This window comes from Danio aesculapii, chromosome 18 (genome assembly GCF_903798145.1).
Source record: "Danio aesculapii chromosome 18, fDanAes4.1, whole genome shotgun sequence".
Lineage (NCBI taxonomy): Eukaryota > Metazoa > Chordata > Actinopteri > Cypriniformes > Danionidae > Danio > Danio aesculapii.
The window spans coordinates 43,767,897-43,783,786 of NC_079452.1; the positions used below are offsets into that span (position 1 = coordinate 43,767,897).

Genomic DNA, 15,890 nt, shown 5'->3' on the forward strand with positions numbered 1-15,890 from the left:
ATGTTATCAATACCGACCCCTAGATATTTATGTGTGTCAACAATTTCAATGTCCAAACCTTTAATATTTGCTATGCTGGGGGTAGGAGAAGTCTTCCTGTAATCTATCATTATATCTTTTGCTTTATTTACATTCAACTGGAGAGAAAATCTATCACACCAGGAAGTAAATCCTTCAACAACAAGACCATGCTCCAAATCCTGATCACGGAGGAGACTCACAATCACCGAATCATCATCATATTTTATGATATGATAGTTCCCGTACACACTACGACAATAATTAGTATACATGACAACCTTCAGGGGACCCAGTGGAACTGAAAGTAAGAAAGTCATGACAGCATATAATCATGCATTCTTGATTGTTTTGGTTTTCCCTGTTGGGAAGTGTTTAATTTTTACTGTTGATCATCAGTTACAGGGTATAAAAACATAGTTTCTGCCTTCTGTATGAAGTATAGTGTGTGTGTGAGTATGAGAAAGAGAGAGAGAGAGCTACATTTGTGCACTTATCTTGTTATGTCTGAGAAAAGGAAAATAAGCTAAAATGTGCTCTCAGAACATAGTAAACATAGTAACTGTATTTATGCACACACACACACACACACACACACACACACACACACTATAATCTGCTGTTTAAATCAACAGTACAAATGACTCATTTTATCTCTTCAACAATCAAGAATGCATTGTTATATGCTGTCATATGACGGCATTGTAATCAAAAAATGTAATTATCATGGAAGTCAATGAGGCAAAAACAAACAAACATAACAAAAGGGTAGTAAATTTGAAGTTCACAAGGGTTAAGATTCATATATCATCTACTAAATAAATACATTTTCCACTCATGTTTACTTTTTTAGGATTGGACAATATTTGGCAAGATACAACTGTATGAAAGATCTGGAATCTGAGGGTTTGTAAAAATCAAAATAGTGAGAAAATCTAAACTTTTCCTATTTTGAGTTCTTAGAAATATATATTAGTAACCAAAAATTAAGTTTAGATATATTTACAAAATGTCTTCCCGGAACATGATCTTTACATAATATTTGATTGATTTTTGGCATAAAATAAAAATGGATAATTTTGACTTTGACTTAATTTTGACACCACCTGTGCAACATATGATTGGCTTTGTGGTCCAGGGTCTCACACATAGTGTGTGGGGTTATAACTTATGGGTTGTATATGAACTGAATGTGTGGTATACTCACAGCCTCAATGAGCCCAAACCTGCCCATGAACACATTTGATCCAGCCATGGATGAGCAATCAGTCAATCCAAAACATCAGACTGAAGCTGCAGATCCTGCCAGCAACTATACAGGTGAGAAAAAGATTGATGGATGGATAGAGACATTATGTGATATACATTTAAAAAAAATGTATTGCAGTTGTTGTTGTTTTTTTTTTGCTCAGAAAAAATAAAAATAAATTGATAAACAAACAAAGACATTGTAATACAAAAAGTTTTATCACAGTTTTTAATGCTTGAAAACTAGTTTTCAACTTTGAAAACACATTAGGTATTAACCTCCAAGGGCTTGAGTGTCCACATACGTGGACAGCACATTTTAGCTCTTAAGTGGCTATTTAAAATACTTTGAATGTTATATATTTTGTTACAGACATACAGTGTCATCCTGCAACTGTTTTGCTGCATATGAGATGTCCCAAACACTATTTTTAACTGTCCAAAATAGGATTTTTTTTTTTTGTTTTTACTGTCTGATAGTCAAAGAAAGTAAAAAAAAAATTCTATGTTAAATATGCATGAAAAAAATTTAGGAAAAAGTGTTTTATGTAAATTCGGACCATGAGTCTACATATATGGACATAATTTTTCTCTAAAAGTACATTGTATCAAAAACATGGTACTTTTTGTATTCTAATTAGGTTCTAATAAGCCCAAATAGCAAAGAGAAATAAAAAAAATGCATGTAAAAAACACCCTGGGCCTTAAGAGGTAAAATATCAGGTATTTGGACTTAGGGATAGCTGACTTAAAAGGCACCTATAATGAAAATCAACTTCTGGAAGCTGTTTGGACAGAACTGTGTGTATTTATTGTGTGTGTACTGTCATACTGGTGTGATAAAAACACGACAATCTCTTTTTTTAAGTTTACTGACATCAAAATAGGATCCTCATCCCAGTAATTTTGAGGCCCACCGCAGCCTGGCATAGGAGTGCAGTTTTCCCGCCCACCGAATTCTATACACATATCCACAGAACATTTTTGCAAAGAAACTGGGATTAAAACATATGTTACAAGTTTCTGTGATCTGCTGCACCTTAATATTTAATTTTATAAGTTTAAAACATTTTTAAAACAGAGCATGTTTGTAATAAAGAGAGTAAAATTGCTAATTCTTAACCGCTATAGTCACCACGGCTGCAGGGTGACAGTAAATGCACATATATATCTGCGTGTGTACTGCATTTGTATGGGACTCATTGTTTCAGAAAGGCTTGAATAGACTCCACCACAAATACATGAAGTAAACTTACTTGGTATTTTTGACACATACACATACGTGTCTGTCTCAATCACTGACTGCTGCTTACCTGACGTAAGGCATGAGAAGCAGACACACATGTCGGAGCGGTGGGCAGGGAGAACCAGCTCATTTGGATTTAAAGCCACACGCTAAAAAAACAGCTACACTGTACTCAGACACAAAAATGGCAGATTCTACATTATACAATAAATACTCTGATGGGTATTTTGAGCTGAAACTTTACAGACACATTCTGGAGACACCAAAGTCTTATCTTATAAAAGAGGTTAAATAGGTTCCTTTTAAAAATAAGAATCCTGTCATCATTTACTCACTCCTCACTTGCTCAAAACCTATTTAAGTTTCTTTCTTCCCAATGTTTTATTTTCCTACTCTGGAAGTCGATGGGTGCCAGCAAGCAACATTCTTCAAAATATCTTCTTTAGTGTTCAACAGAAGAAGAAAAAACTCATAAATGTTTAAAATCGCATGAGGGAGAATTTTTATCAAGTTTAAAAATAAATGGCTGATATTTAATTTATTTCAAAAGCTAACAAAATTAATACATTAAATCTAGGTGATAAATACTATTAAAAATAAAATAATGCACAGTACTATGCTAAACATAATATATTCTAATAAGCAATTTTTAATTAAAATGCATTTATTATTACAATTTCACTATATATGGTGTGTGGGATCTATTAACTTGTGAGTTATCTGTGGACTGATTGTGTGGTTTACTCATATTCACACAGCCTTAATGAGCTCCAATCAGTTCATGAACACCTCTGATCTAGAACCAGATGAGCAATCAGTCAATCCAGAACATCAGACTGAAGCTGCAGACCCAGCCAACAAGTACACAGGTGAGAAAGATGCATGACAAATCAAAATAGCTCACAATTGATTACAAATTGTTCTGTTACAATATAAAGTAGTCAACATTTGAATTGGATCAAAACCTTTAATCAAAGTATTAAAACTACTGAACAACACTTTAAACAGCTTTGATCCACTATCAGGGCCTACAGCATCTTGTTGTGTATCTTGTATGAATTGATTATCATTTACTCAAATACACACAGCCTCAATGAGCCCCAGTCTGCTTATGACCACCTCCGATCCAGGCTCTGATGAGCACACAATCAATCAGTTTCATCACACTGAACCAGCAGATCCGCCCAGCATCAACACAGGTGAGAATATCATTGATAGATAGAAAGTCATAGGTTGTGTATGGACTGATCATGTGTTTCTAATCATCCTATTCATGCAGCCTCAATGAGCCCCATTCTTCTCATGCCAACCTCTGATCCAACCGATGACCAGCAATCAATCAATCCAGAACCTCAGACCGAACCTACAGATCTACTCATCAGTCATGACACAGGTGAGGAAGACTGCAGACATATTGCATTGATGAAAAGCTTTCAATCTTTGTAAATAATTATTCTGCTTTGGGTATGTTTTTTGGGTTATGGTGTATAATATTTAGCTTTAATTATATTTCTTTTAATATTATGCATGACTATAAAACGATGTGTGGTTTCTTCACTCTCACACAGCTTCAGTGAGCTCCATTCTGCTCATGACCACTTCTGAAGCAAGTACTACATCTGATACATCAACTACTCCAAAACTGAAGGGCTTCACGGATCCACCCAGAAACAACAACACGGGTACATACAACTGAACATGCTGCAGCAGATACACCAGAGAATGGATGGAGAGATATACAAGGACAGACTGATTGATGGATTGAAGGATAGATAAATAAATAAATAAATAAATAAATAAATAAATAAATAAATAAATAAATAAATAAATATATGGACGGATGGACAGACATACTGACGAACAGACAGACAAATAGACACTGAGATAGACAGATGGATGGAAGGGTGGATAGATAAATAGGTAAATGAATGGACAGATGGACAATCGAACAAACAGACGGATGGATGGATGGATGGATGGATGGATGGATGGATATACTGACGAACAGCCATACAGGCACAGAGATAGATAAGCAGACGGATGGACAGACAGACAGACAGACAGACAGACAGACAGACAGACAGACAGACAGACAGACAGATAGATAGATAGATAGATAGATAGATAGATAGATAGATAGATAGATAGATAGATAGATAGATAGATAGATAGATAGATAGATAGATAGATAGACAGGCAATGGATGGATGGATGGATGGATACTGGAACAGATGTACAGAGGGACAGATGAATGGACAAACACAAAGACAGACCGATGGAATAATGGAATAATGGATGGATGTGTGGGTGGGTAGGTGGATGGAGAGACTGACAGTTGGATGTACAGACAGACCAATAGACAGACAGACACAAACACAGACAGATAGATGGAAAGATACATGGAAGGATGGATAGATGGTTGGATGGATGGATGGATGGATGGATGAGTGGATAGATTGACAGTTGGATATACAGACAGACAGATGAATGAACATACAGACACAAACACAGACAGATAGATGGAAAGATACATGGAAGGATGGATAGATGGATTAGAGACTGACAGTTGGATGTACAGACAGACAAATGGACAAACAGACACAAACACAGACAGATAAATGGAAAGATACATGGAAGGATGGATGGATGGAGAGACAGACAGTTTGATGTACAGACAGAGGAATGGACAGACAGACACAAACAGATAGATGGAAAGATACATGGAAGGATGGATAGATGGGTGGGTGGATGGAGAGATTGACAGTTGGATGTACAGACACACAGACAAATGGACAGGCAGACACAAAGACAGACAGATAGATGGACATACAGATGGATGAATGAATGGATAAACAGACAGACAGACAAACAGGTAAGGTAGGTTGGTTGGTTGGTCGGTCGGTCGGTCGGTCGGTCGGTCGGTCGGTCGGTCGGTCGGTCGGTCGGTCGGTCGGTAGGTAGGTAGATAGATAGATAGATAGATAGATAGATAGATAGATAGATAGATAGATAGATAGATAGATAGATAGATAGATAGATAGATAGATAGATAGATAGATAGATAGATAGATAGATAGATAAAAAGAAAGAAAGACAGAGTTTCCTCTCACCTGTGCTTAAAAAGGTCTAACATGTCAGCTGATGGCCTAAGTGCACTTAGGTTCGCAGGTTCTTTATGATAGGAACACAGCGTGGAATTAATCAATATTTAATGAAAGCCTTTATCTTTATTTAATCAGATGCTATTCAAAAGCAGGGAGGAGCTGGTGGAGGATTTGACAGTGAGCTGGGATGAAAAAACAGGCTGGATATACTGATATACTGGCACTGATTCAGAGCAACATATACTCTTAAAGCAACATGCAAACAAACGACACATTCATAATCAAATGTACTGTGGTTCGCCACAGGATATAGAGATGAGACGTCTCACAGCAAGGGAAAAACATGCCTGCAGTAATGACAGCAAGATGTATGCAGCAGTAAAAACAATCTATAGCATATGCAAAACTTTTTGAACATACTAATATTACAGTGGCTATCATTTCCACAGATGATTTCATGATGCATATTTTTGGATTTAGTTGCTTCAGAATTATTGAATAAGTTTATGGTTGAGTAAGTTTACAATTTCAAAGCACTTCTCTAATCTTGTTTACACTAGTGTTTGTGCATGTGTTCCTACAGGACTTGTGTGTATTTCTGTGCTTCCTCCACGACGGGGTTCTTACTACGTGGAGCATGGTACGGGGGTGTCTGTGGGCTCAATGCTTGTGTTCTGGTGTAAGGAAGGCTACCAGCTGGTTGGTCATGAGAAAATCACATGCATCTTGCATGCGGGCGTCCCTCGATGGAGCAACTACCTGCCAGTCTGTGAGAGTAGGCTACCCATACAATTATATAATATATAAACAATTACATAAATAAATATAATATTTTTAAGTGACAATGTCTTATCATTTCAAAGAAACATCTGACTTTAAAATGAGTAATATTGTGTTTAGGAAGTTTTTAATCTGTATTAATAAAGCAAATATCTGGTGAAACCATTATTTATTTCTTCAGGTATCCCTCGGCCAAATGACCAGGGCTTGCGCATTGCTTTACTGGTGTCAGTAGTGAGCGGGGTGGTCATCCTCATCATGACCGTCTGCTTCATCGTCTGTTGTTGTCAAGAGCACATTAGCAAAAAGAAAGAAAAGCATCGCACAGGCAGGAGCAGGTACTTTCATAAGTAGAATAACCTTATAGTTTAAGCTTTATTGAAAACAATCAAAACCATAAAACGTGTGCTTTTATTCAATAAAAAGTGATTAGTCGCCTCACAGCAAGAAGGTCGCTAATTCAAGTCCCAGAAGGGTCAGCTGGCATATCTGTGTGGAGTTTGCATGTTCTCCCCGTGTTTGCGTGGGTTTCCTCTGGGTGCTCTGGTTTCCCCCACTGTTCAAACACATGCACTATAGGTGGCTTGAATAAACTAAATTGGCCGTAATGTGTGTGTGTGTTTCCCAGTACTGGGTTGCAGCTGGAAGGGCATCCGCTGTGTAAAACATATGCTGGATAATTTGGCATTTCATTCCGCTGTGGTGACCTCTGATGAGAAAAGGGACTAAGCCGATGGAAAATGATTGAATAATTTTTGTAAGTTACCTAGAGTTAAACAGTTGTACCTTTTTAAAATCTTTTTAGTTGGTCTCCGGGTCTAGCAGGAGCACTTTAGCTTAGCTTAGCATAAATGATTGAATCGGATTAGACCATTAGCATCTCGCTCAAAATAATGCAAAAAAGAGTTTTGGTCATTTTCCTGCTGTAACATGGCAACAGCAGATGCAATAATATTATGGAGCGCTGCCTGATACCTAGTTATCTACATTGGGCCCATTTTTAGGCAGCAAATTTCCTCGATTATTACGCTGAAATGACAGTATAGTTCCTAGCCATATCGACCAAGAAAATAGCATTTATTTTCATCAGCCTTAAAAACAAAATGTAACTACAAAAGAGTCAAGCTTTAAATAGGAAACTGATTAAAGCTCTTTTTTAAAATTTTGGGCTCCTGCCAGACCTGGAAATTGCCTGAATGGATTAAAAAATGGTAAAACTCAACTGTTTATTAGATGACTTGTAAAATGGGCTTATTTCCAAACAAGTGGAGTGTTCCTTTAAAGGTAGAACTATAACTCGAATTGGATAACTTCTCATATGATAAAAAGATTATATTTATTTTAAATATGTTTATCTTAAATGTTAATTAATAAATACATTTTACATTTAAAGTTCTTATAAGAATCTATTATATTTAGTGCACTGCACATTGTTTTATTTTAATAGTTGGCTATTAATGACTTTCTTTAATGCATTGTTTTGATATCCTAAAATGTTAATGCATCACACATTTTTTATTAAAAATTATATGAATATTTCAATGTCTTTAGCAGATATTTTAAACCCAATGCAATACAACTCATGTGGTTTAAGTCCAAGTACCTGATATTTAACTGCTAATGGATTTGTAAGTTTGTAAGCACCAAAATTAAAAAATGTGATACAGCCTTCATTTCATCCAATTTCAACAAGTCCATTGAACCATATGGTTCATTCATTCATTTTTATATATTTATTTTCCTGAACAGAAAATAATGACTGTCATACACTTTTATCATAATCTTGGAAGACACCCACTAAAATTGTATATTCACAAGTTTATTGAAACATTAAAGTTGACACTTTACTTTGATCTAGCATGCTTAATATTACTATTATCTCACTTTTGTAAATTTAATTTGATGCAGACACCAAAATTGACCCTCTCAGAAGATTTGTTTTTCCATTGACACAGCAGTTTTAAAACTGTGCTAAAGTTAGAGTAATTATATTTATCGTTAAAGAACAACATGGATTATAAATTTCAGATGTAAACAATGATTTTAATGAATGTTTGGCTACTGTTTTCATTTACCTCCAGGAGAAGAGAAATGCGGACCTCCAGGTCTCGGAGAAGCCCGTCCTGGTTGGAAAGAGAGCATCTTGACTGGGAAGCATTTCCTCCGCCAAAACTTTTCAGCCTCTCTCAACGTCTCGACCGACCGCTGCCTCCTGGTAGTCCTGTTTATTCAGAGGTCATCAGATCCTATGAGAACAGAGGCTACGAGCGGTAAGAAAATCATCTTATTGTTCATATATTAGACTTTTTTCCACAGAGAAGTCACAGAAATCTTTCTTGAGCAGCAAATCAGCTTATTACAATGCTTTTCTGAAGGATCATGTGGTACTGGAAACTACTTTGAAATCACATGAAATGAACTGCATTGTAAAATATATAAGGTAAGGCACTACAGGTGAATAGGATAAAAAAAAAAAAAAAGAATAACTATCACCAAATACTTCCCCTGTTGATTGAATATATTAAGAATTGTAAACATTTTCTAAAGTTTTCTAAAATGTAATGCATATATACAAATGAGGCTAAATTTAAATATATATGTGATCATTTGAAATACATATTAATCATAAAAAATAAGTACATTGGCTTAGAAGTACAAAGTCAAAGGCTTTTACAGGTGGATTTTTTGGGTATCTTTCTTAACAACCCATGATTTTAACAAAAATTTGAATAAAATGTATATAATCAAGCTAAACATGTATGAACATATCCTTTTGTACAAAAATCAGAATATGGATATAATTAAAACTGCACATTTTGATGTAGGTAAGATGAAGTGGAGATTTGTGGTGCTGGAGATAAACTCATTTTGAGAAAATGGCCTTGAAAAATTCATTGTCATTGACATCTACAAACCCAAATAGATAAAGAGCATTAAAAGAAACACTTAAAGGTGTATTTTGAGTCCATTACACACACAAAAAAGCAGATTTTTTTGTAAACTGTACACTTTAAAAAATGGTGGATGTTGTTTGTTCAAACTGCTTATTTAAAATAAGCTGAAACAACACAATTCCTGTTTTATTTAAAACAACTTAATAGTTTTATGTTCAATCCACTTAAATTCGTAAAGAATAATTTAATTCTTTCATATTTACCCAACACAAAACTATTGTATTTTTTACAGTGTACAATAAATCAGCAATAGCCTCCCTTGTGTCTATATTTGTGTACTGAATCCCACAAACCGAGCCCACTAGCTACAACCACACCACATTTCTACTATTATGTAATATGTGGGAGGACGTAAAGAAATAAGACAAATGAGATGTGCTTCACATTCTGTGATTTTAAGCTTCTGCTTTCTACACAGGAGTCAGGAGAGTTTGCTGAGGAGCCCTAATACTTCCTACCCAACATACCCCGCTAACAGCCAAATCTACCCAGCCCTCGTTTTCCAGAGGGTTCAAACTGAGCCAAACCCCTCCAGCTCTTCGACCAACCCAGTTTACGTACAGATTGCTACACCTCCCAAAAACAAAACCCATCACGCTTCTGTTACTCACCCATAAATACAATAATTAGTCCATTTTCTCATCAGCAGCACTGAATGTGGACAAGACAATACAGAAAACACAGGACAACAATGGGGGGGGGGGGGGGGGGGGGGTGGGGGGGGGGGGGGGTCCAATCAGAAGCACTTTGATATTTTCAATGGTTAAGATGTCTTTTCATATTTGCTATATTGTAAATATTCCATTTTGGGGTGATCCTGAGTATTATAACAGCAGAAAATACCTAAAGATACCAAACCAAATTGTAAATAGAGGTTTTGATGATGTTGTAGAAAAGTAAATCCAAACATTAATCAAAAACCCTTTTTTTTGCACAGGAATTTTGCTTAAAATGGCCAACTACCACTCATTTTCATTATATTATATTCTTAATGAACTGTAAACATGTAGTATATGGGTCAAAGATGAAACATATTTTGGCGTCTGCATCTAATTCAATTTACAAAAGTGATTTTATAAAAACATGATGCATATTAAATGCATGGAAAGATGTACTTTATTGTATTTTCAAATACTTTTGTGAAAATGAACATTCAAAATCATCATTATGAATGACAAGATTTATATGGGGAATTTAAGCTATAGGGCTCTATTTTAATGATCTGGATGCAAAGTCTAAAGCACGTGGCGTGTTCGAATCCACTTTTGCTATTTTAAGTATAGTAAAATATGCTCTGCAAGCTGACGCATGGTCTAACAGGGTTGTGCTTGTTTTCTTAATGAGTTATAGGTGTGTTTTGAGCATAAAATTAAACCAATCAGAGTCTCATCCCCTTTAAGAGTCAGTTGCGTTGCACCATGGCACATTTGCTATTTCATGGCGGACTTTGCAAGAGGAAAAACTAAACGCTTCACTAGCGTTAAACAGACCATCTAAGCGAGGATAAAGAATGAGCCTCCTACATTCAGCCTCTTTACTTTACTTTTACTCTTTACTCCTTTACTTTCGTGGAGTAAGGAAACAGTGGAAACTCACTCCACTGAAGGCATACATTAGAAGTTGCACCGCTGGCCGGTTCATGCCCTATGACAGAATTATTTTGTTGGGTCCATCTAAGTGAGGACAGGGGGCTGGGGGATTACTGGGGAAGGGGGGCTCAGGTTTGTCGCAGACGAAAGAGAAGAGGGTGTGGTGGGGTGAGTGGTGGTTGTTGGTATAGCGGACGAGGAGGGGGGGGGGGGGGGGGTGAGGGGTTTAGCCTACATTTTAGTCAGGACCATCGCAAGCTTAAACAGTGCTCTAGGCAAACAATAAGTGTGTCGCCCTCATGGTGTTCATGCCACCCTCACGCATATGAAGACCCAGGGGGTGGGGGGTTTTTGCGGAAGATAGTGAAGACACGGGGGGGGCGGAGTGTCACGGACTCAAGCGATCGCCCATATTGCCAATGCTTAAATTCGCCATTGATTTTAGTTCTAATTTCCAGCAAACTAATAAATGAACAATAATAACGAAGTTCAATTCAATTCAATTCAATTCACCTTTATTTGTATAGCGCTTATACAATGTAGATTGTGTCAAAGCAGCTTCACATAAAAAAAAAAAAAAGGGTGTAGTAAACAGACCATCTAAGCGAGGATGAAGAACGAAGTGTAGTAAATATGACCAATATATTAAATGCAAATGTTCTATTGTTCCTCAAAATAGCAAAATGCCAACAATGCGCCTTAACACACCTTCTTTTTAGACAAGCACACCCATGAGTCCACAAAGTGGCACAAATGGATTTGCTATTTAAACAACGTGGCGCAAAATGTGAAAATTACAGTTGCGCTGGTCTGAAAATAGCAACAAATCGAGCCAAACATGTCTTGCGCCTTATTGCGCCGAGTGTATGATAAAGCCCATAGTATCACTCATACACAAATCATGGTAAAAATGTATAACTTGTGCTCAGGAAAAATGAATAAAATAAACTTCTAGATACATTCTAATCTACAGGGTAAACATAACATTCAAAGCTGTTTTACGCTTTTTATTTCTTTTGAGACATTAAAACCTTTTGTCTTTGACCCATAAACGTAAATTGAGCCATTTGTTAGTTTAAAATTTTACTGTAAAACTTGCACTTTAAATGCACTGATTCATTTGTAATAAATTGGTGTTTCAGTCTTTTTCCTTGTGCCTTTATTGAGTCCAAATGTCCTTGTTGATTTGGGTAAAATTTGCTGTATGGTTTTTTCTAAACCAGAACATATGGAGAAATATGGATTTTCACTGGGTGATTGACATACACTCAACGACCCAACACAGAAATTCAAATCATTTTAAATAATTTACATTGACACAACAGAATCAGGACTGATATATTTAAGATTTGTCAAATAGTGAGAAGAAAAAGGAAGTTGATGTCAGAGCCAGAAAAGGTCAGTTTATATCTTAACATTTATATGTTTTGGTCAATTTATTGAGATGAATAATATGAGAATAATATTATTATTACTTATTTGCCATTTATATATATATATATATATATATATATATATATATATATATATATATATATATATATATATATATATATATATATATATATATGAAAATATTGATTTCAAATAAAAACTGTTATTTCAACCATGTTGCTATCCTTCAAACCACTGGGCTTTACCTATATTTGCTAGCAATATTTTTTAAGCATTTGAAAGAATAAATAGCGCTGGACTAAAATTATTTGCAATTAATCTCAAAATAAAAGTTTCTTATGACACCTTTAAGTGTTTGTACAATGTATATTTATTATTTATGTATAAATACACACATACATGCATATATTTGAGAAAATGTGTTGTGTATATATATATATATATATATATATATATATATATATATATATATATATATATATATATATATATATATATATATATAAATCTGTGTGTGTATGTCTATATATATATATATATATATATATATATATATATATATATATATATATATATATATATATATATATATATATACATACATACATACATACATATATACATACATATACATATATATATATACATATATATATATATATAGTTGAAGTCAGAATTCTTAACCACCCTGAATTATTAGCCTAACACATAACACAAATAATATAAAAATGTGTTAACACTTTACCATACCAGTACATGAATAATGATTTATTATTATGTAGATTAAACATCACTTCATTATGAATTAATGATGAGATAATGCATGTGCTAAATATCAATTAACTTTAACTACAACATGAGTCACAAGAGTTCACGTGTGAATAACGGCTACCTTAATTGCTTAATTACTTTTTGGTATTGCCAAAAATGTAAATATCTATGTAACAAAAATATTTTGTATAGTTTGGTTTGTATGTGTGTGTATTACATATACATAATAAAGACATATTACACACACACATATATTATGTCAAAACAAACTTTTATTTTGGATGCGATTAATCGTGATTAATCTTTGCTCAGATCAATGTACATATATATATATATATATATACATATATATATATATATATATATATATATATATATATATATATATATATATATATATATATATATATATATATATATATTTAAAATTGTTATTAAAATTGATATTAAAAATTGTTATTTGAACCATTAAAGGGGTGGTCCAGAGTGTATTTTTAAGGCTTGGTTGTGTTTATAGGATGCAAAGCAATGTGTGCTCATGCTTCAGTTGTAAAAAAAATCACGTTATTTTTTCATATATCTTACTTTGATTATGTACAGCTACTTAACATGAAAATGATATATTTCCTAGTTCCTTCGAAATCCCGCCCTCTAGAGGCTCTGATTGGTCAGCTAACATAATGTGCAGTGATTCACCAATCAGCTCCATGTTACCAGGAAGCATCTCTGCTATAACATTAGAGCGCATCTGACCATGTCTCTTCCCTGCACGGGGTGTATGCTCATAGCCTGAAGGGTTTATGACATCATTAACCCGGATGTAGTTTTTTGTAGTCCCCAAACTTCGTTCGCTTTATGCTTTGCTAATCTAACACTGTAAAAGCCAATGTGTCACTTTGCATTGAACTTTGAGCATATTACATTCAGAGATGTTGTTTATGTTCACACATCTACATTACACATGTTTAAAATATGATATCGTAGTGGACCACCCCTTTAAGTTGACACTTATATTCGTCATTCTCATTTCATGCTGACACGAATTGACATGACACCTTTTTGACTTTGTTTAAATACACTTTGCCATACACATTTTTCTTGTTTTTGTACTATTCAATATTCTATGCCGTTTCTCTACAGTCTTAATCAACATGGCAAACAGCACATCAAATGGAACCCAAGCGACCACAATCTACAGTAACATCAGCGAAACAACAAATATTCAATTGCCACTGCAAAGCATTGCGGATAAGTGCAATCAAGAAGTTTTTTCCCATGTTCGCTTGCCACTGGAAATCTCCACCATTGTGATGGGCCTGCCAACTAATGTTGCTCTGCTGTGGCTGCTGATGAACGGTGAAAAAGCTCTCTCCCCTTTTGACGTTTTGGGGCTTAATCTAGCAGTGTTGAACATAATGTACTGTCTTGGTCTTCCTCTCGACGTGTACATCACCCTGACCGAAAGCCCCGGAGAGCTTCTGCCTGCTTCAGAGGCTCTGTACATCCTTAACACAATTGGCTGTCCTCTTCTGTTAACCTGCATGTGCGTGGAGCGATATATAGCCACGGCACATGCAGTCCTCTACATGAAATACGGGAGCAAACGGGAATATCGTGCTGTTTGCTCTGCTCTAGTCTGGATCATCACTTTAGGTCTAGCAGTGATTACCTATCTAGAAAGGCTCCCTGAATTAGCCCTGTACTTGTCCATCATCCTTGAAATCTTTTTGCTTGTAATGGTGGCCTGTTTAATAGGCATTGTCCGTGCGCTCCGCAAAAAAGGCCCAGGGGAAGGGCAAAGAAGTGGTTCATGTGTAAAAAAACGAGCCTTAAAGAACACCTTAACTATGCTAGTCCTGACAGCTGTGATCTACGGGCCTGTCCTGGGTTTATTTCCGTATATCCTAACAGTTTCAAACAGTCAAATAGAACCTACTTACACATTCTGTTTGATCTTGAATGTAATCCACACAATTCCCAGTCTTGGGGTCTGTATTGGGCCTGTGTTTTATGTGTCCCGTGCGAAAGAACTAGCCTGTTGGAGGAAAAAAGATGAACATAAGCAAACAACCACCACTCAAGAAACACAGGAGCACAAGTGATGTTCTGATATATGACATTACATTCAGTAAGTAAATTCAGCTGACAGAGAAGGTTTTTTCTGTAGGCCTACTTTTGGTTGGGCAAACAAACCTCAAAAATGCTATCTATACTCAATTAGTGTGCTTTATTATTCAAGTACGAATCTTTTATAAGTTGTTTATTGGATATAATAAGAGTGTTACGTCCCAGGACATATTTGTTTTTGTTTTGACCCTTTCTTTGACCCTTTCTTTCTTTCTCTGCTCTACTCTAGTAGGAGGTAATCTGGTGTAGTCCTAAAAAAAAAAGTGGTGTACTATTACCCACCCAACCCGTTCATGCTGTATTATAATTTATAATTATAATTTGATTGTTTCAGCGAGACATCATTCAGTTGACTTCGAAAAACAAATTAAGATGAGAGTTAAAAAACATTTGGTATACAGTTAAAAGGGACGCGAATACACGTAAATTAGGGAAGCCTAATCAGCAAAACAAGTGAGTATACCGAGGGTATACGCAATTATTGATCCTCAGAAGTCGTAATACCCAAACAGCTAGTGGAAAAAAGTAGGCATACTGAGTATACGTGTGTATAGCCTTGACTACACCACTGGAGGTAATGACCATCACCTGTTGCCAATGACGAACTGCTCACTGATTGGAGGATGAGAAGAGCAGTGGGCATTTATAGTTTTTTTTT

At 35.4% G+C, this 15,890-nt stretch overlaps 2 protein-coding genes across 2 annotated transcripts; both read left to right on the forward strand.

Moving 5' to 3' along the window:
* The first annotated feature begins 1,230 nt into the window (after positions 1-1,230).
* On the forward strand, positions 1,231-10,041 carry si:ch211-242e8.1 (uncharacterized). Its single transcript, XM_056478878.1, has 9 exons — positions 1,231-1,338; positions 3,271-3,381; positions 3,601-3,711; positions 3,792-3,905; positions 4,081-4,194; positions 6,200-6,391; positions 6,578-6,734; positions 8,478-8,666; positions 9,769-10,041. The coding sequence occupies exons 1-9, from the start codon at positions 1,233-1,235 to the stop codon at positions 9,965-9,967; spliced, it is 1,293 nt and encodes a 430-aa protein (XP_056334853.1). The 5' UTR covers positions 1,231-1,232; the 3' UTR covers positions 9,968-10,041.
* Positions 10,042-14,256: 4,215 nt separating this feature from the next.
* On the forward strand, positions 14,257-15,207 carry LOC130245374 (P2Y purinoceptor 4-like). The gene has a single exon (XM_056478039.1). It carries the CDS (start codon positions 14,257-14,259, stop codon positions 15,205-15,207), a length of 951 nt encoding a protein of 316 aa, XP_056334014.1.
* The last annotated feature ends 683 nt before the right edge of the window (positions 15,208-15,890 follow it).